At 41.7% G+C, this 22,443-nt stretch overlaps 1 protein-coding gene across 1 annotated transcript; it reads right to left on the minus strand.

Annotated features, from left to right (window-relative positions):
- Positions 1-1,555: 1,555 nt before the first annotated feature.
- Positions 1,556-21,306, minus strand: LOC139415249 (multidrug and toxin extrusion protein 1-like). Its single transcript, XM_071163207.1, has 17 exons — positions 21,018-21,306; positions 20,684-20,785; positions 20,365-20,433; positions 20,011-20,159; positions 12,907-12,949; positions 12,757-12,801; positions 11,082-11,179; positions 10,871-10,968; positions 8,756-8,869; positions 5,052-5,119; positions 4,374-4,482; positions 3,954-4,029; positions 3,720-3,789; positions 2,725-2,857; positions 2,536-2,630; positions 2,326-2,389; positions 1,556-2,201 (listed from the first exon to the last, which is right to left on the minus strand). Exons 1-17 carry the CDS (start codon positions 21,192-21,194, stop codon positions 1,987-1,989), a joined length of 1,725 nt encoding a protein of 574 aa, XP_071019308.1. The 5' UTR covers positions 21,195-21,306; the 3' UTR covers positions 1,556-1,986.
- Positions 21,307-22,443: the final 1,137 nt, after the last annotated feature.

Raw genomic sequence — 22,443 nt, forward strand, 5'->3', positions numbered from 1 at the left:
CAGTACATGTCCAGGCCCGTCTGAAGTTTGCTAGAGAGCATTTGGATGATCCAGAAGAAGATTGGGAGAATGTCATATGGTCAGATGAAACCAAAATATAACTTTTTGATAAAAACTCAACTCGTCGCGTTTGGAGGACAAAGAATGTTGAGTTGCATCCAAAGAACACCATACCTACTGTGAAGCATGGGGGTGGAAACATCATGCTTTGGGGCCAAACAGTTATATTTTAGATTTCATCAGACCAGAGGACATTTCTCCAAAAAGTACGATCTTTGTCCCCATGTGCAGTTGCAAACTGTAAGTCTGGCTTTTTTATGGTGGTTTTGGAGCAGTGGCTTCTTCCTTGCTGAGCGGCCTTCAAGATATGTCGATGTAGGACTCGTTTTACTGTGGATATAGATACTTTTGTACCCGTTTCCTCCAGCATCTTCACCTTTGCTGTTGTTCTGGGATTGATTTGCACTTTTCGCACCAAAGTACGTTCAATCTCTAGGAGACAGAACGCTTCTCCTTCCTGAGAGGTATGACGGCTGCGTGGTCCCATGGTGTTTACACTTGCATACTATTGTTTGTACAGATGAACGTGGTACCTTCAGGTTTTTGGAAGTTGCTTCCAATGATGAACCAGACTTGTGGTTTACAATTTCTTTTCTGAGGTCTTGGCTGATTTCTTTTGATTTTCCCATGATATCAAGCAAAGATGCACTGAGTTTGAAGGTAGGCCTTTAAATACATCCACAGGTACACGGCAGGGTAGCCTAGTGGTTAGAGCGTTGGACTAGCGTTGGACTAGTAACCGGACTAGTTCAAATCCCCGAGCAGACAAGGTACTTCTGTCCCTGAACAGGCAGTTAACCCACTGTTCCTAGGCCATCAAGAAAATACGTATTTGTTAACTGATTTGCTTAGTTAAAGGTAAAAAAAAAAGGACAATTAGCCTATCAGAAGCTTCTAAAGCCGTGACATAATTTCCCATGCTGTTTAAAGGCAGTCAACTTAGTGCATGTACATTTCTGACCCACTGGAATTGTGATACAGGGAAATAATCTGTAAACAATTGTTGGAAAAATTACTTGTGTTATGCCCAAAGTAGATATCCTAACCGATTTGCCAAAACTATAGTTTGTTAACAAGACATTTGTGGAGTGGTTGAAAAAAACTAGTTTTAATGACTCCAACCTAAGTGTACGTAACCTTCCAACTTCAACTGTAAATACATAGTACACATTCGTATGCTATGCGTCGTCAATGTTATAGAATGTGTCAATTATAACGAAGTCGTGTAACATGCAGCATAGCTTGCAAACAATATTTTGTAAGAATCACTTTAATATTTGAAAGAATTGATAGTAATACATGTGTATTTAGATCTGTTAAAGAATGCAAACAAGTTCATCAACATGACATTTGCTGATGTAATCAATCAGTTTAGTCAGTACACTCAACAATTTTATGTTTTTGATGAGGCGCTTATATATATATTTTGCAAATGCACATTGCTCAATATGCAAATATGTACTACAGCCCACAACTAAGTGGACAAACTGTATGGTCCGGGTCCATTTCTTCAAAGCAATCACATGACAACGGTGACTGACCACAGTGACCAGCGCTGATGTTTGGTCTTTTGCCAGGGACAAACATTGCATTTTATGTTTTTATTTTAATGAATCAACTTCACAGCAGGGCCACAATCTGGTGAGAGAAATAAGAGTGGAGACAGACCCCACTGCTTGCCTGTGGACACAATGCATAACATAGCCGATCAGAAGACCATTATTAAGCTGAACGATATCAATAACCTTTATAAACATTCCGTGTGTGGAAATCTCCCTGAAACATGCAATAATGTTGGATTAGTTTCAGGTTTTATATTAAAAGGCACATTTCTGGATCATTATTACTGCCAGGTTACTGATAGCACACAAGAAATGTGGTTGAAATAATAAAGGCCAACTAGGTTTAAAGCTTGTGTGAGTATGTCTATGCAAGTTGTGTGTTTGTTGCATTAGGGAATAGAAGGGGTAATGTGGGCTTGGGGGGCAGCGTAACAGTCAGCAGCTGGTTGGTGACGATTCCAATGGCGAGGATGAGCAGCATGATGACCACAGCCAAGCCACGCCGAAGAACCAGATGCCTGACAGACAGAACTACACCCACCGTACTCAGCTCATTGGTCAAAAGGGTCTGGTACGAGCCTATGAGGAGACAGAGGGGAATGGAAAGATTGGGTTAGAAGACAAGGAAATGCAGCTTCATTGTTTCTTTAAGGGCTGGTGTCCATGGTTGACTTTGCACAAGTTAAAGTGTTCCTGTAAATACCCCGAGTCTTATCCAGACAGGGAGCGTTCTCTTTAAGGCTCTGCACTCCTGCCCTCACCAGTGCCTGACAAAAAAAATATATTCAGTATGCATCACTGACAAACAATCCACATGTATTATTGTCAGAAGTATAACATTGGTTCAGTAAAGACGGTAAAACAATTTCAAAACAGGATGAAAAGAACAAAGGTTAGAAGAGGGTCTGCTTACTTCGTAGGTGGTTTGTTTCCAGTTGAGTTTACATATGTAGACAATAAGGAAAATAGAGTGCAGGATGCTACATAGGAAGAACCCGATCCTAAATCCTGAGAGAAATGGGCAATATGACCATGTGAGAAAAGGTTACACTGTACATCACAATGATGGGTTATTGCAGTCTCCAAATGTCTAATGCCTTACCTAATATGCACATTTTGAAGGGAAACATGAGAGACACTGCAATGGGCAGGCCTATAATGTAGTAACCAACCAGGTAGGACACAGCACCAACCATCTGTTTTCCTGCTACCCTTACAACGCCACCCATCAACACCTGTAGAAACACCCAGAAGGCTTTACTTCGCTTCCCAAGGAGGAAAAGGCCCTGTTATGTGCATATACAGGTAACTGCCAAAATATTAAAAACATTGGTCCACCACAAGCTGCCAAAAGAGCTTCAAAGCGCCTTAGCATAGCTTCTACAAAGGTCTGGAACTCCATTGGAGGGATACGACGCCATTATTCCAGGAGAAATTCCATCATTTTAAGTTTTGTTGATGGTGGTGTAAAATGCTGTCACAGGCGCCGCTCCAGAATCTTCCATAAGTGTTCAATTGGGTTGAGATCTGGTGATTGAGACGGCCATGGCATATGGATTACATCATTTTCATTTTCATGCTCATCAAACCATTCAGTGATCACTTGTGCCCTGTGGATGGGGGGGGGGGACATTTTGTCCACTCCCATCAGGATATAAATTATTCACCATAGATCGAAGGTGATCACTCAGAATGGCTGTGTAATTATTGGCATTCACCTTGAGGGGTTGAGTGGACCTACTCAAGGGTTTCCTTTATTTTGGCAATTACCTTTAGATTTGTCTAACCATAAAAAAAATAGGGGGGGTTGTGGGGTAACACATGACGAGAGATGAAGGGGTTTCAAAGCTCAATGATCATGTGCACAAAATTATGAGTCTTCTGAATCACTGAGGTTATTAGACCAGTTATTTTCTAGGCTGTAGTTGATTGCATCAATATACTGTACACCTCAAGCCTATCCACCACGACATGCAATGGGAGGTGATAATTGTGGACTTACATCCTAATTGGAGTAACGATTCAGTCACCAAACAAGCAAGTCAATGAATGGAAAGATGTACAATTGGCTTATAGCTGAAGCAGTGCTGCCCTCACCGCTATGGCATCGAATACATGGTGGAAGGCATACAACAGTAAAAGCGGAGCTGCCTTTTTAATAACATCCCTGAGAGAGAGAGAGGGGGGGGGGGGGGGGGGGGGTTAGTGAATAAGAATACCCAGATCCCATTACACACATTTATCAATACACAGTAACATAGCCACAGCTGAAGACCTTGCAGGACTACGTCATCCGTCATTGGCCCAGCGGCAGCCCCCAGCTCTACTCACTGGTCTTGGGTGAAGATGTATCCTAGCACGTCTTTAGTCAACCCAAGGATAATGGCAATGACGAGGGAAACTGTGACTGGGACAGAGCACAAGTAGCAAACAGGCTCATTTAGAAAATAAAAAGTTTATGGCTGGGATGTTTAGTTGAACTTTTACACCAGCTGGTTAGAATATAGCATCAAGGGCGAGACAAACACCAAATCTGACAAACTGCCTAACAATTGCGATTCAGCTGACAATGAAGTTACAACAAGAAGAGGGTGTCCGAGTTAAAGAAGTTACTAATCAGGCAAAAGATTATCAAACTATCCTTGTTTTTTTTTTACTGAAAATGTGTGAGGTGGCTAATTGCCGTTGGCCTTAGTTATCGTTAGTTAGTAGAAGTTCGTGTGTAGCCAGGGAGCAGGGGTGGGCTCTTACATGCACAGATGAAGGAGACCTTGCCAGACAGTTTGGCCTGCTCCGTGTTCCCAGCACCCAGAGCATTCCCCATCCGCACATTGGCAGCAACAGCAAACCCTAGAGGAAACTTGTGTGAGAAAGAGAGATTTTTTTAAATGATTTAATTCATGCAACTCTCAACCAGTTGTAAATGCAAATAAGTTGACATGATAGCAAGAAAGTGGCAATAAATGAGGCCTTTTTTCTACTTCCCCAGTCAGATTAAAATTGTGGATAGCATTTTTAATGTCTCTGCTTGCTATTTGAAAGAAGTTGCCAACTAGAGCTAGTGCAATGACTGGAAATGTATGGGTATCTGCTAGCATATACATAGACTTCCATGTATTGGCTCGCAAAACCACCTCGAACTCACATCATACACAGATATAAAAATGGTATCCACTAGTTCATCCAACTCTGGTGAGTAGAGAAAGGGCCTCATTGCCAGAATCCCGAAGTATCCGTTTAAAAAAGGTGCAGTCCGAGATCTTAAGCACTTACGAATTCGTAACATATCATACAAATTGATTTGCAGGGATGTAACATATCATACGAAATGGATGATGTCGAACACCATTTTTCGGGGACCCGTTTTGGTTAATGAGCACTACTTTCAAAACTACTGGTTGAAATTACGGAGCATCCCTTTAAGTTTACCATAAATGTGATGCTGGACACCTGGTAGAGGGCTGACATAGCTCCCAGCTCAGCTTCACCGATAAAACCTGGAGAAATCTGAATGTGAGGAATTGTCAACATAACTAGTATATTTTCAATATGCTAAAAGTTGAAAGTGAAATACAGGAAAACGCTCATAGAAAACTTAAATGCATTTGAAGCACTAATATACTTTACCGGTTTATGCCGACAAGGGTTGACACCACTTATATCTTTAAATAAACAGTCATCTTAAAAAGTAACTGTCCAGTGTTTCCAGACTATGAAATATGACCAATAATGTGTTTGAAATAAATACAAAAATTGGAAGGAAAACGAAGTATGTTGTGGGCGTATACCAGTCAATCGAAATATTAAATGCGAGTAGACCCTGATTTGCTAGCTCATTCTCCTCAGCAGTTTGACATTCTAGGTTTAAAAAATGCTTGCTATTTCCTCAATCTGTTTGAGACAAGTTTTTGAAGTGTTCCCTCTTCAATTCATGCTTTGTCCACAAATACGATTATAGGACAAGTCAACAACATTATTTGGGTTAACAGAAAATGAACTTTAAAAAGTATGATTCACTGGACAGTTAATTTAATACTTTCTGAACATAACTAAATGTTGCTGTGACTGGTTGTGAAAATTCCTGTTTGTTTCTCTCCCTCCCTTTTAGGTGCGTGCATATAAAAACATACACACATAGTTCCCTTCGGAAAGTATTCAGACCCCTTGACGTTTTCCACATTTTGTACATTACAGCCTTATTATAAAATTGATTAAATAAAACAATTCTCAGCAATCTACACACAATACCGCATAATGACAAGGTGAAAACAAGTTTAGAAAATTTTGCAAATGTATTAAAAATACAACAAAAATACATTATTTACATAAGTATTCAGACCCTTTGCTACGAGACTCAATTGAGCTCCTGTTTCCATTGATCATCCTTGAGATGTTTCTACAATTTGGTTGGAGTCCTGTGGTACATTCAATTGATTGGACATGATTTGGAAAGGCACACACACACACACAGCTGTCTATATAAAAAAGGTCCCACAATTGACAGTGTATGTCAGACAGAGCAAAAACCAAGCCACGAGGTCGAAGGAATTGTCCGTAGAGCTCCGAGACAGGATTGTGTCGAGGCACAGAACTGGGGAAGGGTACCAAAAATATTCTGCAGCATTGAAGGTCCCCAAGAACACAGTGGCCTCCATCATTCTTCAATGGAAGAAGTTTGGAACCACCAAGACTCTTCCTAGAGCTGAGCAATCAGGGGAGAAAGGCCTTGGTCAGGCAGGTGACCAAGAACCCGATGGCAATCTGACAGAGCTCCAGAGTTCCTCTGTGGAGATGGGTGAACCTTCCAGAAGGACAGCCATCTCTGCAGCCCTCCACCAATTAGGTCTTTATGGTGAGTGGCCAGACAGAAGCCCCTTAGTAAGAGACATGACAGCCCGCTATGAGTTTGTCAAAAGGCACCTAAGGGACTCTCAGACCATGAGAAACAAGATTCTCTGCTCTGATGAAACTCTTTGGCCTGAATGTCAAGCGTCCTGTCAGGAGGAAACTTGGCACCATCCCTACGGTGAAATATGGTGGTGGCAGCATCATGTTTTGGGGATGTTTTTCAGCGGCAGGGACTGAGAGACTAGTCAGGATCAAGGCAAAGATGAACAGAGCAAAGTACAGAGAGATCCTTGATGAAAACCTGCTCTAGAGCACTCAGGTCCGCAGACTGGGGCAAAGGTTCAACTTTCAACAGGACAATGATACTAAGCACAGTCAAGACAACGCAGGAGTGGCTTCGGAACAAGTCTCTGAATGTCCTTGATTGGCCCAGCACAGAGCCCGGACTTGAATCCGATCAAACATCTGTGGAGAGACCTGACAATAGCTGTGCAGCAACGCTCCCCATCCAACCCGACAGAGCTTGAGAGGATCTGCAGAGAAGAATGTGAGAAACAGGTGTGCCCAAGAAGACGAGGCTGTAATCGCTGTCAAAGGTGCTTTAACAAAGTACTGATTAAAGGGTCTGAATACTTAAATCTAATATTTAAGTTCATTTTATAAATTAACAAACATTTCTAAAAACCTGTTTTTGTTTTGTCATGATGGGGGATTGTGTGTAAATTGATGAGGGGAAAAAAACAATTGAAATCGATTTTAGAATAAGGCTGTAACCTAACCAAATGAGGAAAAAGTCAAGTGGTCTGAATACTTTCCAAAGGCACGGTGTGTGTGTGTGTACACACACACACACGTTAGTGTTAAATAAATCAAAATATATTTTATATTTGAGATTCTTCAAATAGCCACCCTTTCCCTTGACAGCTTTGCACACTCTTGGCATTCTCTCAACCAGCTTCACCTGGAATGCTTTTCCAACTGTCTTGAAGGAGTTCCTACATATTCTGCGCACTCGTTGGCTGCTTTTCCTTCACTCTCCGGTCAGACTCATCCCAAACCATCTCAAATGGGTTGAGGTCAGGGGATTGTGGAGACCAGATCATTTGATGCAGCACTCCATCACTCTCCTTCTTGGTCAAATAGCCCTTACACAGCCCGGAGGTGTGTTGGGTCATTGTCCTGTTGAAAATCAAATGCTAGTCCCACTAAGCGCAAACCAGATGGGATGGTGTATTGCTCCAGAATGCTATGGTAGCCATGCTGGTTAAGTGTGCCTTAAAATCTAAATAAAGTCACAGACAGTGTCACCAGCAAAGCACCCCCCACACCATAACACCTCCTTCATGCTTTATGGTGGGAAATACACATGCAGAGATCATCCGTTCACCCACACTGCGTCTCAAAGACAGTGACTGGAACCAAAAATCACCAATTTGGAATCCAGAACAAAGGACAAATTTCCACCAGAATGATGTCCATTGCTCTCTTCTTATTAGTGTGCTTTAGTAATGGTTTCTTTGCAGCAATTCAACCATGAAAGCCCGATTCACACAGTTGATGAGATGTGTCTGTTCCTTGAACTCTGAAGCATTTATTTAAGCTGCAATTTCTGAGGCTGATAACTATGAACTTATCCATTGCAGCAGAGGTAACTCTGGGTCTCCCTTTCCTGTGGCGTTCCTCATGAGAGACAGTTTCATCATAGCGCTTGATGGTTTTTGCAAATGCACTTGAAGAAACTTTCAACGTTCTAAATGTTCTGTATCGACCGACGTTCACGTCTTAAAGTAATGATGGACTGTCGTTTCTCTTTGCTTATTTGAGCTGTTCTTGCCATAATATGTACTTGGTATTTTACCAAATAGGGCCATCTTCTATATACCAACCCTACCTTGTCACAACACAACTGATTGGCTCAAATGCATTCAGAAGGAAAGAAATTCCACAAATGAACTTAACAAGGCATACCTGTTAATTGAAATTCATTCCAGGGGACCACCTCATGAAGCTGGTTGAGATAATGCAAAGAGTGTGCAAAGCTGTCATCAAGGCAAAGAGTAGCTACTTTGAAGAACCTCAAATATCATTTATTTGTTTAACACTTTTTTGGTTACTACATGATTCCATGTGTTATGTCATAGTTTTGATGTCTTCACTACTATTCTACAATGTAGAAAATAGTACAAAAAACCCAACCTGGAATGAATAGGTGTGCTGTGTATGCATATATTTTTTAAACAAAACATGGTAGTTCTGAAGGTAGATGCCCTAATGTGACCCCTGACCTGCCATGAATACTCCAATCTCATAGATCCACCACTCCAGACACATCATGAGCATGCTGGGAACAGCCAAGTAGAGGAAAGGCCCCCACTCTTGCAGGCAGTCACGTGACCAGCCTGGGGGTCAAAGGGACAGGGTACGGTGACATTTAGTTGACAGCAGGGTAAACAAACACTGGTTTACACATTACGATTTGGACTGCCTGCCATTAGATTGACACATCAATATTAAAATATCAGTCACTGTCAATTAAGTATCGTAATTGTACACACGGTTTAGGGTGTGTTAAACAGCTCCTGTAATCATGAAAATTCCAAGTGACCAAGAGAAAATACATTTTAATCATTTCTATTCACAAGTACACTTAAAGTGGGGCAAATAAGTATTTAGTCAGCCACCAATTGTGCAAGTTCTCCCACTTAAAAAGATGAGGCCTGTAATTTTCATCATAGGTACACTTCAACTATGACAGACAAAATGAGAAAAAAATCCAGAAAATCACATTGTAGAATTTTTACTGAAATTTATGGTGGAAAATAAGTATTTGGTCATCTACAAACAAGCAAGATTTCTGTCTCTCACAGACCTGTAACTTCTTCTTTAAGAGGCTCCTCTGTCCTGTATTAATGGCACCTGTTTGAACTTGTTATCAGTATAAAAGACAGCTGTCCACAACCTCAAACAGTCACACTCCAAACTCCACTATGGCCAAGACCAAAGAGCTGTCAAAGGACACCAGAAACAAAATTGTAGACCTGCACCAGGCTGGGAAGACTGAATCTGCAATAGGTAAGCAGCTTGGTTTGAAGAAATCAACTGTGGGAGCAATTATTAGGAAATGGAAGACATACAAGACCACTGATAATCTCCCTCGATCTGGGGCTCCACGCAAGATCTCACCCCGTGGGGTCAAAATGATCACAAGAACAGTGAGCAAAAATCCCAGAACCACACGGGGGGACCTAGTGAATGACCTGCAGAGAGCTGGGACCAAAGTAACAAAGCCTACCATCAGTAACACACTACGCCACCAGGGACTCAAATCCCGCAGTGCCAGACGTGTCCCCCTGCTTAAGCCAGTACATGTCCAGGCCCGTCTGAAGTTTGCTAGAAAGCATTTGGATGATCCAGAAGAAGATTGGGAGAATGCCATGTGGTCAGATGAAACCAAAACATAACTTTTTGGTAAAAACTCAACTCGTCGTGTTTGGAGGACAAAGAATGCCAAGTTGCGTCCAAAGAACACCATACCTACTGTGAAGCATGGGGGTGGAAACATCATGCTTTGGGGCTGTTTTTCTGCAAATTGACCAGGACAACTGATCCGTGTAAAGGAAAGAATGAATGGGGCAATGTATCATGAGATCTTGAGTGAAAACCTCCTTCCATCAGCAAGGGCATTGAAGATGAAACGTGGTTGGGTCTTTCAGCATGACAATGATCCCAAACACACTGCCCGGGCAACGAAGGAGTGGCTTCGTAAGAAGCATTTCAAGGTCCTGGAGTGGCCTAGCCAGTCTCCAGATCTCAATCCCATAGAAAATCTTTGGAGGGAGTTGAAAGTCTGTGTTGCCCAGCAACAGCCCCAAAACATCACTGCTCTAGAGGAGATCTGCATGGATGGGCCAAAATACCAGCAACAGTGTGAAAACCTTGTGAAGACTTACAGAAAACGTTTGACCTCTGTCATTGCCAACAAAGGGTATATAACAAAGCATTGAGATAAACTTTTGTTATTGACCAAATACTTATTTTCCACCATAATTTGCAAATAAATTCATAAAAAAATCCTACAATGTGATTTTCTGGATTTATTTTCTCATTTTGTCTGTCATAGTTGAAATGTACCTATGATGAAAATGACAGGCCTCATCTTTTTAAGTGGGAGAACTTGCACAATTGGTGGCTGATTAAATACTTTTTTGCCCCACTGTGTATATCACTCGCTTCAGCAATTAGCAATGTCTGACTACAGTTGGTTAGATGGTTCCCCATCTATATGACATGATCTAAAACTAACCACATCAATATCAACCTTGTCCCCTGGCTATTGTACAAAGCAATATATTGACTTTCATCATATCAATACAAACTGAATTCAGAGGTCAGGGACTCACCGTCCCAGGTGGCTTTGTGCAGCCCTCTCCATAGGATGTACACATAGATGACTATAGCCAAGGTGTACTGGGAGATGGTGTTAGCAGCTGCAGAGCCCCTGTGATGGAGAGGATGAAAGTGGAGGGGTGACTGCCATCTCTCATGTTTAAAAAAAAAAAATATATATATATGGCTGTAATGACAACGTTGTTTTTTATAAAAGTAACTCACGCCACGCCCAAGTTGAGTTGATAGAGGAAGGTGTAGTTGGTGATCGCATTTAGAAGGTTCCCCACCACTCCAGTTATCACCTGGGGCCATATGATACCCTGTCGGAAAAATACAGTCTCAACGTCAGGACAACATTGTTCTTACAATGTCACAGTGGGCGTTGGAACAGAGGGGTATTCTACAAAGCATAATCAATCAGTTAGCCAGCTAACTTCTTCTAAAACAGTTCATTTTCTGGATCATTAAGAAAGCCAAACAGATACTTGGTTTTGGTTGTTGAGTCAGTAGGCACGTTTCCATTGACCCAGGTTTATTCCACAAAAGAAATGTAACAAAAAAATCTTTGCGACATGTGTAATGGAATGTCAGATATAGAATACACTTTATTTTTTGCAACAACTGGAAACGGTGTTATTCAAATTAATCATGATTGCTGAATAGTTCTGAAGGAATGCGGGGGAACATGATGTCGCCACATTTAATTCTAAATGCCTACCGCTTGCTAAATAATTTTTTTTTCTCCATAAATATTGTCCTGACTTTCAAGAATGCCTGAATTGTTTTGCCTTGCTGGCAAGTTTCGCCATACAATTATTTCAGATCTACGGGAATTTCACCATAGCACAGACTGTGGCGATACGTCGGCACATAAGAATATGGCACATTTTTATTAATTATTGCATTCCATCCATGCTGGCTTTTGCAGGCTACCTGAGGCATGAAACAGATAGGTTGGAACACGCAATTTGCCCAAATGGAAAATGGCAACACTAACTACTACATTAATTGTTTTATTGTGTGTTTGTGTGCGACATCATTATGTCCGGCTGTTTTTAAATCAACACAAGCTAGTGCAAAACAAACAAACCCTAGCTGGCAATTGTCGCATCTATTTTCTATGCAAACTTTCTAAATGTCGACAAAATAAATTAAATAAGCACTGGACAATGTTAACAGATATAGAGACCATGCCCATTTCAAGCTTATCTTACTAAAAACTAAAAAGTTTTTTCAGAATATTCAGGCAAGTTAACTGGCCAACTCCTTAACAAATGGATCACTAGTCACTTTAAACAATGCCACCCTAAATAATGCTTACATATCTTACATTACTCATATCACATGTATTTCATACCATCTACTGCACCTTGCCTATGCCGCTCGGCCATCGCTCATCCATATACTTATATGTACATATTCTTATTCACCCCTTTAGATGTGTGTATTAGGTAGTTGTTGGGAATTGTTATTCACTACACTCGCATTAACATCTGCTAACCATGTATGTGACCAATCAAATTTGATTTGGTTCTGCTTTGTAGTATACCCCTCAGATCTCATAAGCTCAGAGGGTGGGCACACGGTGTTCCCTTTTAATTTCCCCCTCAAAAGGATGTAAAATAACCATAACGTTTAAAATAGACGGCATGTAATCCAAAACAAGTAAGGAATACTTCCGCTCGCGAGTGCATCAAGTACAACGCATTTTGGTGCCATTTATTTTAACTTAATATAAAATCGCTGTCAATTGTTGTGAGTAATACACACAAGCATATATACTAGACAATGAGGATGGAATGGGAAAACGGTGGCCTAACCTCGCCCACTGATTGGTCTGTTGGGCCCCAGTCGCAACCACAATGACAAACAAGTTCTATTGAAACGCATACAGCACCTGGTTTTGAAGGTATCTTCCTTGCAGCTGATACATGAAGCATGCCTGTGGAGACACTGCAGCCATGAGATTCACATGCAGATCTTAAATCAGTAGGATGAGCCAACACTTTGTAGAATTCTGTAAGAACTACGGGCTTTGTTAACTCACTGGCAGAGCAGGCATGAAGATCCTCACATAGAGTTGAGTAAGCCTGAGGGACACACAAAATAAATACCATCTAATGAACATGCAAACCGTCATCTCAGTGTTTCCCCTATATTCATTTAGCAGCGGTGTCGCCACTCCAAAATATATTTAATACAAATAATATATACACATATGAATAGAATGTTTGGGATTGCAAAACATGTTCAGTGTAAACTTAAACCAGAAAGTACTGTATGTTGATAACATAAAATGGCGCTACATACAGTATTTACAGTTGAAGTTGGAAGTTTACTTCCACTTAGATTGGAGTCATTAAAACTTTTATCATCCACTCCACAAATTTCTTGTCAACAAACTATAGTTTGTGCAAGTACTTTGTGCATGACATGTAATTTTTCCAACAATTGTTTACAGACAGATTATTTCACTTAATCACAATTCCAGTGGGTCAGAAGTTTACATAAACAGCTTAGTGAACTTAGTGTAAGCATGGAAAATTCCAGAAAATGATGTCATGGCTTTAGAAGCTTCTGATTGACTCATGGATGTGTACCTGTGGATGTATTTCAAGGCCTACCTTCAAACGCAGTGCCTCTTTGCTTGACATCATGGGAAAATCAAAAGAAAATCGTCCCCAAGACCTAAAAAAAAAAAATGTGTAGACCTCCACAAGTCTGGTTTATCCTTGGGAGCAATTTCCAAACACCTTAAGGTACCACGTTCATCTGTACAAACAATAGTACGCAAGTATAAACACCATGGGACCATGCAGCCATCATACCACTGAGGAAGGAGACGCATTCTGTCTCCTAGAGATGAACGTACTGTGGTGTGAAAAGTGCAAATCAATCCCAGAACAGCAAAGGACCTTGTGAAGATGCTGGAGGAAATGGGTACAAAAGTATCTATATCCATAGTAAAACGAGTCCTATATCGACATAACCTGAAAGGCCACTCAGCAAGGAAGCCAATGCTCCAAAACCACCATAAAAAAACAGACTAAGGTTTGTCCACTGGTCTGATGAAACAGAAATAGAATTGTTTGGCCATAGTAATGTTTGGAGGAAAATGAAAAATTTGTGGGCAGAACTGAAAAAGCGTGTGCGAGCAAAGAGGCCTACAAACCTGACTCAGTTACACCAGCTCTGTCAGGAGGAATTGGCCAACATTCACCCAACTTATTGTGGAAAGCTTGTGAAAGGCTACCCATAACATTTGACCCAAGTTAAACAATTTAAAGGCAATGCCACCAAATACTAATTGAGTGCATGTAAACTTCTGACCCACTGGGAATGTGATGAAAGAAATAAAAGCTGAAATCATTTTCTCTGCTATTATTCTGACATTTCACATTCTTAAAATAAAGTGGTGATCCTAACTGACCTAAAACTGGGATTATTTTTTTTACTAGGATTAAATGTTAGGAATTGTGAAAAACTGAGTTTAAATGTTTTTGGCTAAGGTGCATGTAAACTTCCGACTTAAACTGTATAAGATCATATTTTACAAATAACAACCAAAATGAAAACTAGACAGAATAAAAAAAAAATCCATAAATGGCATGGGACCCCCACTGATTTTGTAATAACATTTTAGTCACTCAGAGAGCATAAAAATATGGCATAAACCATGGCAAAATGTGTAGAATTGTAAGAAATTAGCTTTAAAACTGAAAGCCCCTTGACAAAATGTGTAGGGTTGCAGGAAATCAGGAAAATATTGGCGGTGTGAGAGGATCAAAATGACAGCAGGTCGACTTCCGACTGACTGAGCTACAAAATCACCTTGCATCCTAAATAACGACTCATTACTGGTAGATCAGTCAGTCACAATTCACCTATGATACATTGCTGTTAAAACTAGAGGTCGACTGATTATGATTTTTCAACGCCGATACCGATTATTGAAGGCCCAAAAAAAGTCGATACCAATTATTGGAGGACCAAAAAAAGACGAGCCGATATTAAATCGGCCGATTTTTATTTATTTATAATAATGACAATTACAACAATACTGAATGAACACTTATTTTAATACAGAAATAAAAATCCATTTAGCCTCAAATAAATAATGAAACATGTTCAACTTGGTTTAAATAATGCAAAAACAAAGTGTTGGAGAAGTAAAAGTGCAATATGTGCCATGTAAAAAAGCTAACGTTGTAGTTCCTTGCTCAGAACATGAGAACATATGAAAGTTGGTGGTTCCTTTTAACATGAGATTTCAATATGCCAAGGTAAGAGGTTTTAGGTTGTAGTTATTATAGGAATTATAGGACTATTTCTCTCTATACCATTTGTATTTCATTAACCTTTGACTATTGGATGTTCTTATAGGCACTATAGTATTGCCAGTGTAACAGTATAGCTTCCGTCCCTCTCCTCGCCCCTACCTGGGCTCGAACCAGGAACACATCGACAACAGCCACACTCGAAGCAGCGTTGCCCATCGCTCCACAAAAGCCGGGTTACCCATCGCTCCACAAAAGCCGCGGCCCTTGCAGAGCAAGGGGAATAACAACTCCAAGTCTCAGAGCGAGTGACGTTTGAAGCGCACACCGAGCTAACTAGCTAGCCATTTCACATCGGTTACACCAGCCATTAGGCTGATAGGCTTGAAGTCATAAACAGCGCTGTGCTTGCGAAGAGCTGCTGGCAAAATGCACAAAAGTGCTGTTTGAATGAATGCTTATGAGCCTGCTGCTGCCTACCATCGCTCAGTCAGACTGCTCTATCAAATCAGACTTAATTACAACACACAGAAATACAAACCTTTCGTCATTAATATGGTCGAATCAGGAAACTATCATTTAGAAAACAGAACATTTATTATTTCAGTGAAATACGGAACCGTTCTGTATTTTATCTAACGGGTGGCATCCCTAAGTCTAAATATTCTTGTTACATTGTACAACCTTCAATGTTATGTCATAATTACGTACAATTCTGGCAAATTAGTTCGCAATGAGCCAGGCTGCCCAAACTGTTGCATATTCCCTGACTCTGCTTGCAATGAACGCAAGAGAAATGACACAATTTCACCTGTTTATTATTGCCTGCTGGCCTGGATTTCTTTTAGCTAAATATGCAGGTTTAAAAATATATACTTCTGTGTATTGATTTTAATAAAAGGCATTGGTGTTAATGGTTAGGTACAGTCGTCCAACGATGCGCTTTTGTTAAATCATCCCCAAGCGTTGTATCGATTATATGCAACACAGGACACGCTAGATAAACTAGTAATATCATCAACCATGTGTAGTTAGAACTAGTGATAATGATTAATTGATTGTTTTTCATAAGATAAGTTTAATGCTAGCTAGCAACTTACCTTCTACCGCATTCGCGTAACAGACAGGCTCCTCGTGGAGTGCAATAAGAGGCAGGGGGTTAGAGCGTTGGATCCCCCGAGCTGATAAGGTGAAAATCTGTCGTTCTGCCCCTGAACAAGGCAGTTAACCCACCGTTCCTAGGCCGTCATTGAAAATAAGAATGTGTTCTTAACTGACTTGCCTAGTTAAATAAAAAGGTATAAAAAAATTAATCGGCGCATAAAAATCCCGATTTCCGATTGTTATGAAAACTTGAAATTGGTCCTAATTAAATCGGCCATTCCGATTAATCGGTCGACCTCTAGTTAAAACCCTCTCAGATACGGTCTTTGTCTCTGCAACCACAACATTAAACATGGAGAAACCGGACACATGCTCGCCAAAGAACTTGACAGTAAACTAGTAAATGCAATTAAGTTAACCAAAACTTCTTTATCAAAACTTCTTTATCATGCAGTTTGTGAGCTCTCCAAACAAACTTTCCACTTGGAGAATGGTATGAATGTATATTATATACATTGAGCGTCTTCTGCGAATTGAACAAAATACATCGGTAACTTTTTTGTGGGGCGGGTCCCTTGACTTCCATGAATACACGCCACTGCTCGGGCATTATCAATTCAATGTCAGTCAATGTCAGAATGAACCTCACACACCCCATGATCGGGCAGGCCCCTGTAGGAACAGCAGGAAAGATTTAATGCAAAATGGTGTCCTCACCAGGGCCCAACTAGTAAACTTGACCCACCCTAATAAATAAAGTTACAGGTGGAGTAGTATCACATTATTAACTTACCCTATCACAAAGATTAGGAGCGTTTTACCCCCTGCTTTTTATGGGAACCCAAAAGGAGTCATACCTAACTGTGCTGACACAGCATATCTTGTGCTTCACGGAGACACCAGACATACAGCTGGCTGGTTATACCCTGACCGGCAGGATAGAACAGCGGCGTCTGGTAAGACAAGGGGCAGCGGACTATGTATTTTTGTAAATAATAGCTGGTGCACGATATCTAAGGAAGTATTGAGCTATTGCTCGCCTGAGGTAGAGTATCTCATGATAAGCTGTAGACCACACAATCTACCTAGAGAGTGTTCATGTGTATTTTTCATAGCTGTCTACATACCACCACAGTCAGAGGCTGGCACCAAGACAGCATTGAATGAGCAGTATTCCACCATAAGCAAACAAGAAAACACTCACCCAGAGGCGGCGCTCCTAGTAGCCGGGGACTTTAATGCAGGGAAACTTAAATCTGTTTTGCCAATTTTCTATCAGCATGTCAAATGTGCAACCAGAGGGAAAACTCTGGACCACCTTTGCTCCACACACAGAGACACATACAAAGACTCTCCCTTGCCCTCCATTTGGCAAATCTGACCACAATTCTATCCACCGGATTCCTGCTTACAAACAAAAATTAAAGCAGGAAGCACCAGTGACCTATATATTCCAGATAAATAAAGAAGTGGTCAGATGAAGCAGATGCTAAGCTACAGGACTGTTTTGCTAGCACAGACTGGAATATGTTCTGGGATTCCTCCAATGGCATTGAGGAGTACACCACATCAGTCATTGGCTTCATCAATAAAGTTGTCCCCACAGTACATACCCCAACCAGAAGCCATGGGTGACAGGCAACATTCGCACTGAGCTAAAGGCTAGAGCAGCCGCTTTCAAGGAGCGGGACTCTAACCGGGAGGCTTATAAGAAATCCTATTATGCCCTCTGATGAACCATCAAAAAGGCAAAGCATCAATACAGGACTAAGCTTGAATTGTACTACACCAGCTCTGACGCTCGTCGGATGTGGCAGGGCTTGCAAACCATTACAGACTACAAAGGGAAGCACAGCCGAGAGCTGCCCAGTGACACGAGCCTATCAGGCGAGCTAAACTATTTCTATGCTCGCTTCGAAGCAAATAACACTGAAACATGCATGAGAGCACCAGCTGTTCTGGAAGACCGATCACGCTCTCCGCAGCCAATGTGAGTAAGACCTTTAAACAGGTCAACATTCACAAGGCCATGGGGCCAGACGGATTACCAGGACGTGTACTGCGAGCATGCGCTGACCAACTGGCAAGTGTCTTCACTGATATCTTCAACCTCTCCCTGTCCAAGTCTGTAACACCAACATGTTTTAAGCAGACCACCATAGTGCCTGTGCCCAAGAACACCAAGGTAACCTGCCTAAACGACTACCGACCTGTAGCACTCTCGTCTGTAGCCATGAAGTGCTTCGAAAGGCTGGTCATGGCTCACATCAACACCATTATCCCAGAAACCCTAGACCCACTCCAATTTGCATACTGCCCCAACAGATCCACAGATGATGCGATCTCTATTGCACTCCACACTGCCCTTTCCCAGCTGGACAAAAGGAACACCTATGTGAGAAAGCTATTAATTGACTCCAGCTCAGCATTCAATACCATAGTGTCTCAAAGCTAATCAATAAGCTAAGGACCATGGGACTAAACACCTCCCTCTGCAACTGGATCCTGGACTTACTGACGAGCCGCCCCCAGGTATTAAGGGTAGGTAACAACACATCCGCTACGCTGATCCTCAACAAAGGGGCCCCTCAGGGGTGCGTGCTCAGTCCCCTCCTGTACTCTCTGTTCACTCATGACTGCACGGCCAGACAGGCCTCCAACACCATCATTAAGTTTGCCGATGACAACAGCGGTAGGCCTGATCACCGACAATGACGAGCCAGCTTATAGGGAGGAGGTCAGAGACCTGGCCGTGTGGTGCCAGGACAACAACCTCTCCCTCAACGTGATCAAGAAAAAGGAGATGATTGTGTGGACTACAGGAAAAAAAGAGGATCGAGCACGCCCCCATTCTCATCAACTAGGCTGCAGTGGAGCAGGTTGAGAGCTTCAAGTTCCTTGGTGTCCACATCATCAACAAACTATCATGGTCCAAACACACCAAGACAGTCGTGAAGAGGGCATGACAAAACCTAGTCCCCCTCAGGAGACTGAAAAGATTTGGCATGGGTCCTCAGATCCTCAAAAGGTTCTACAGCTGCACCATCGAGAGCATCCTGACTAGTTGCACCACTGCCTGGTATGGCAACTGCTCGGCCTCCGACAACAACGCACAACAGAGGGTAGTGCGTACGGCCCAGTAAATCACTGGGGCCAAGTGTCCTGCCACCCAGGACCCATACCAGATGGTGTCAGAGGAAGGCCCTAAAAATTGTCAAAGACTCCAGCCACACTAGTCAGACTTCTCTCTGCTACCGCACGACAAGCAGCAGTGGAGCGCCAAGTCTAGATCCAAGAGGCTTCAAAAAAGCTTCTACCCCCAAGCCATAAGACTCCTGAACACCTAATCAAAATGGCTACCCAGACTATATGCAACTCTCGTGGAGTTGGTACGTGTTGTACCTGTCATCAATCACTCAATTATAAAGAACAAGGCATTAATGGAGGTCAGGTCTGACGGCTTCAGAATGCCCTATATTAAAATGTGATCTCAGGTTCTCCTAATCAAAAAATATATTTTTTAAATGAGCATTCTAAATTCAGCCAGTACCTTGTCCTTATAATACATGTTTTAATTATAATATGCAGTTTCGTTCCTACTAGAAACTTGACCAAGATATGAGATGTGACTGACAGTGAGCATGACCTGGAGACCTCTGGGCACAGCCAGTACCACATTCTTCTAATTAAAACTGTTTCTCCCATTTCGCGCCTACTTGGAACATAACCCAGGTATGGGATGTGACATAGTATGTGATAGTGGGGCTGACCTGGAGACCTCCGGGCTCTGATGGAAGGCCAGTAGGATGGGCTCTGTGTTGATGAGGAGAGCCCAGCAGGGGAAGCAGGACAGGAGCAGGATCAGAATCCCTCTCTGCAAGATCACACCCACATACTTCAGATTGTTGCTTCCGAAAATCTACAGTCACACAGCAGAGATGGATTGACAGGATGAAGGTGCTGCTGATCTCAAGGATCATCCCCAATGATATGTTATCATTTTAGGTACAAAGTTAACATATTTGGGGTTAATTCCATTTTAATTACAGTCAATTCTGGAAGCTCCTTTGAAATTCCAATATTCTTACTCCCCCCCAAATTCATCAGTCAGTCAGTCGCCTTACCTGAGAAATCAGTGTGTCGAAGGCTGATGCCAGCCCGGTGCCGATGGATATGCCTGTAATATTGACCACCTGTTGACATAGGGGCGAGATTCTGTCATGAGTTAAGATTACATGCACACTGGTCAGAAGGCACAGAATTGTTTTATTCATGAGCTCCTAGCTGTTCACCACACAAGGGACTTTGAGTGATTGCAGGTAAATGGTGATGTTTCTTGTGACTTGTATGAATTGCTTTTTCAGGAAGACAGTGATCTCAAAGCAAGCCATGGCTATTGGCTACACACCGTTCAGTTCAAAGTAGTCAAAGAGCTGCGCTTACCGAAGTGGCCAGAGTCACAGCTGCCAGCTCCGTTTTGCCTAAGTGTCCACAAAACACCGTGCTAACAAAACTGATTAGCATGAGCATCAGCATGGAGATGAACTGAGGAAAAAGAGTTGTATCAATTTATTTATACGCTCCCTGGTTTTTAAATCAACAAGTCCCCATCACGTTCAACAACAACAGATACATAATCCGTGCAGTCATTATCAAAAGGAAACGTTGTAAAAGTGCTATGGTACTCAATATCAAATAATACCAATAAAAAACTGTAGCCTAGAAAAAGTATACGAAGTGCATTTTAACATTTTTTTTCTAGAAGTATCAAGTTTACCATTGGTAAAGCCAGTTTTAGAATTTCAAGCATCTCTTCTATTTCGATTGACATCCATCTCCTTGCTCGACTGAAACAGCCGCCTTCTGCAGGTAATTTAGATATGATGGAGCCATAAATGAGTGGATTACCCTTCGAGGTAGGGTCCACTGGGATACATGTTGTAATTTCTTCCATTTTACTACCGCACTGACCACAGCCTATGAAGTGAAAACGTTTAGATAATTTTGCTGAGTTCAAATTATTGTTGCCGTTGGTATCAACAAAAACTGGGGTGCAATCATTTGTCCAAACAGTGGCGTTTTGCAACGAAAACAAGTTCCTATTTAAATGCATCTAGGTCCCTCCCATTTTCCTTCCTAGAATACACCCCCATTTTCCCCCAGTTTCATCTGTTCGCTAATGCGTGTGTGTGACATTTTACTGAAGCTACAAACGGTCGGAACATGGTTTGTTCAAAAACAAGACATCATTGTATCTTTGTAGGCATATGACGAAGGCCGTGCTGCCGAAACGCGCCGGAGTTTTTTGTTTTTTTAATTATATGAAGATTGCCTTGTTCCTGCTTGTTTGTTTTTTTATGCTCGAACTCGAAAGAGTAGCAGCTTCGACCAGAAAGGGACATTGGTCTGTTTACACATCCTTAAACCGAACAAACGCGCCAGAATCCTTAGTTGCTGGCTGAAGCTTGATGAGGGGACTCTCAGGAGAGGTCGATCTCTGAGTTCCAATGGTACATTAAAATATAGTCTACCTGTTGGGCCAAGACTGAGTGAGCGAGTTGCTGAGTGTGTGTTATGTCAAGACAATTTGCTACAAAAACACTTGTATGCTAAATTAATGAGGATATACTTATGTAGGGAGTTATAACTATTATGTGTTGAAACTCTTACAATAAAGCAATACAGGACTCCTGCAAGTCACCGCAATTCCTTCACAATGGCAAACAAATTCTGCAGGAATCCTGTATTACTTTTTCTAGGGGGGGGGGGGGGGTGTTACATTATCTGTTGAATGTTACATTATCACTCAAAGTAAAGATTGAGTGACAGACAGTTCGACAACAATGGTTTGCTGTCATGATCCTCCTCATCAATCTGGTAAGGAGCATTGACCTTGGCCATTATGAAGCTTTTATCTCTGCTTTATGGGTTTTTTATTATTACCTAAATGCTTAACAATTCAGAATGAGTGACGTTAGCTGATGGCGATTATGTCATAGAACAAAACGTATAAGATCTCCTAAGCCTGTGTTTACCATAGACCTTATTTCCTGAGTTTATCGAAAAACCCTACAAAAACTCCATACATTTTCCCAACGAACCATGGCGGAGTTAGTACCTACAAAAAGACGCCATTGCTATTGCTCTCGATTGTGGAGAAGAAACTTGTGGGCGTGGCGTAGCGTTTGGCCGGAGCAAGGAGT

Source organism: Oncorhynchus clarkii, chromosome 1 (assembly GCF_045791955.1).
Source record: "Oncorhynchus clarkii lewisi isolate Uvic-CL-2024 chromosome 1, UVic_Ocla_1.0, whole genome shotgun sequence".
Classification (NCBI taxonomy): Eukaryota; Metazoa; Chordata; class Actinopteri; order Salmoniformes; family Salmonidae; genus Oncorhynchus; species Oncorhynchus clarkii.

What these genes read in the sequence shown, in the direction of transcription:
- LOC139415249 (XM_071163207.1), bottom strand. Translation starts at nt 21,194, where the DNA reads ATGGAAGAAATTACAACATGTATCCCAGTGGACCCTACCTCGAAGGGT. An exon ending in CAGAGCCCGGAGGTCTCCAG is followed by an intron (nt 12,950 to 20,010) that starts GTCAGCCCCACT and finishes TGTGTCCCTCAG; the next exon opens with GCTTACTCAACTCTATGTGA. An exon ending in GAAGATACCTTCAAAACCAG is followed by an intron (nt 11,180 to 12,756) that starts GTGCTGTATGCG and finishes TTTTTCCGACAG; the next exon opens with GGTATCATATGGCCCCAGGT.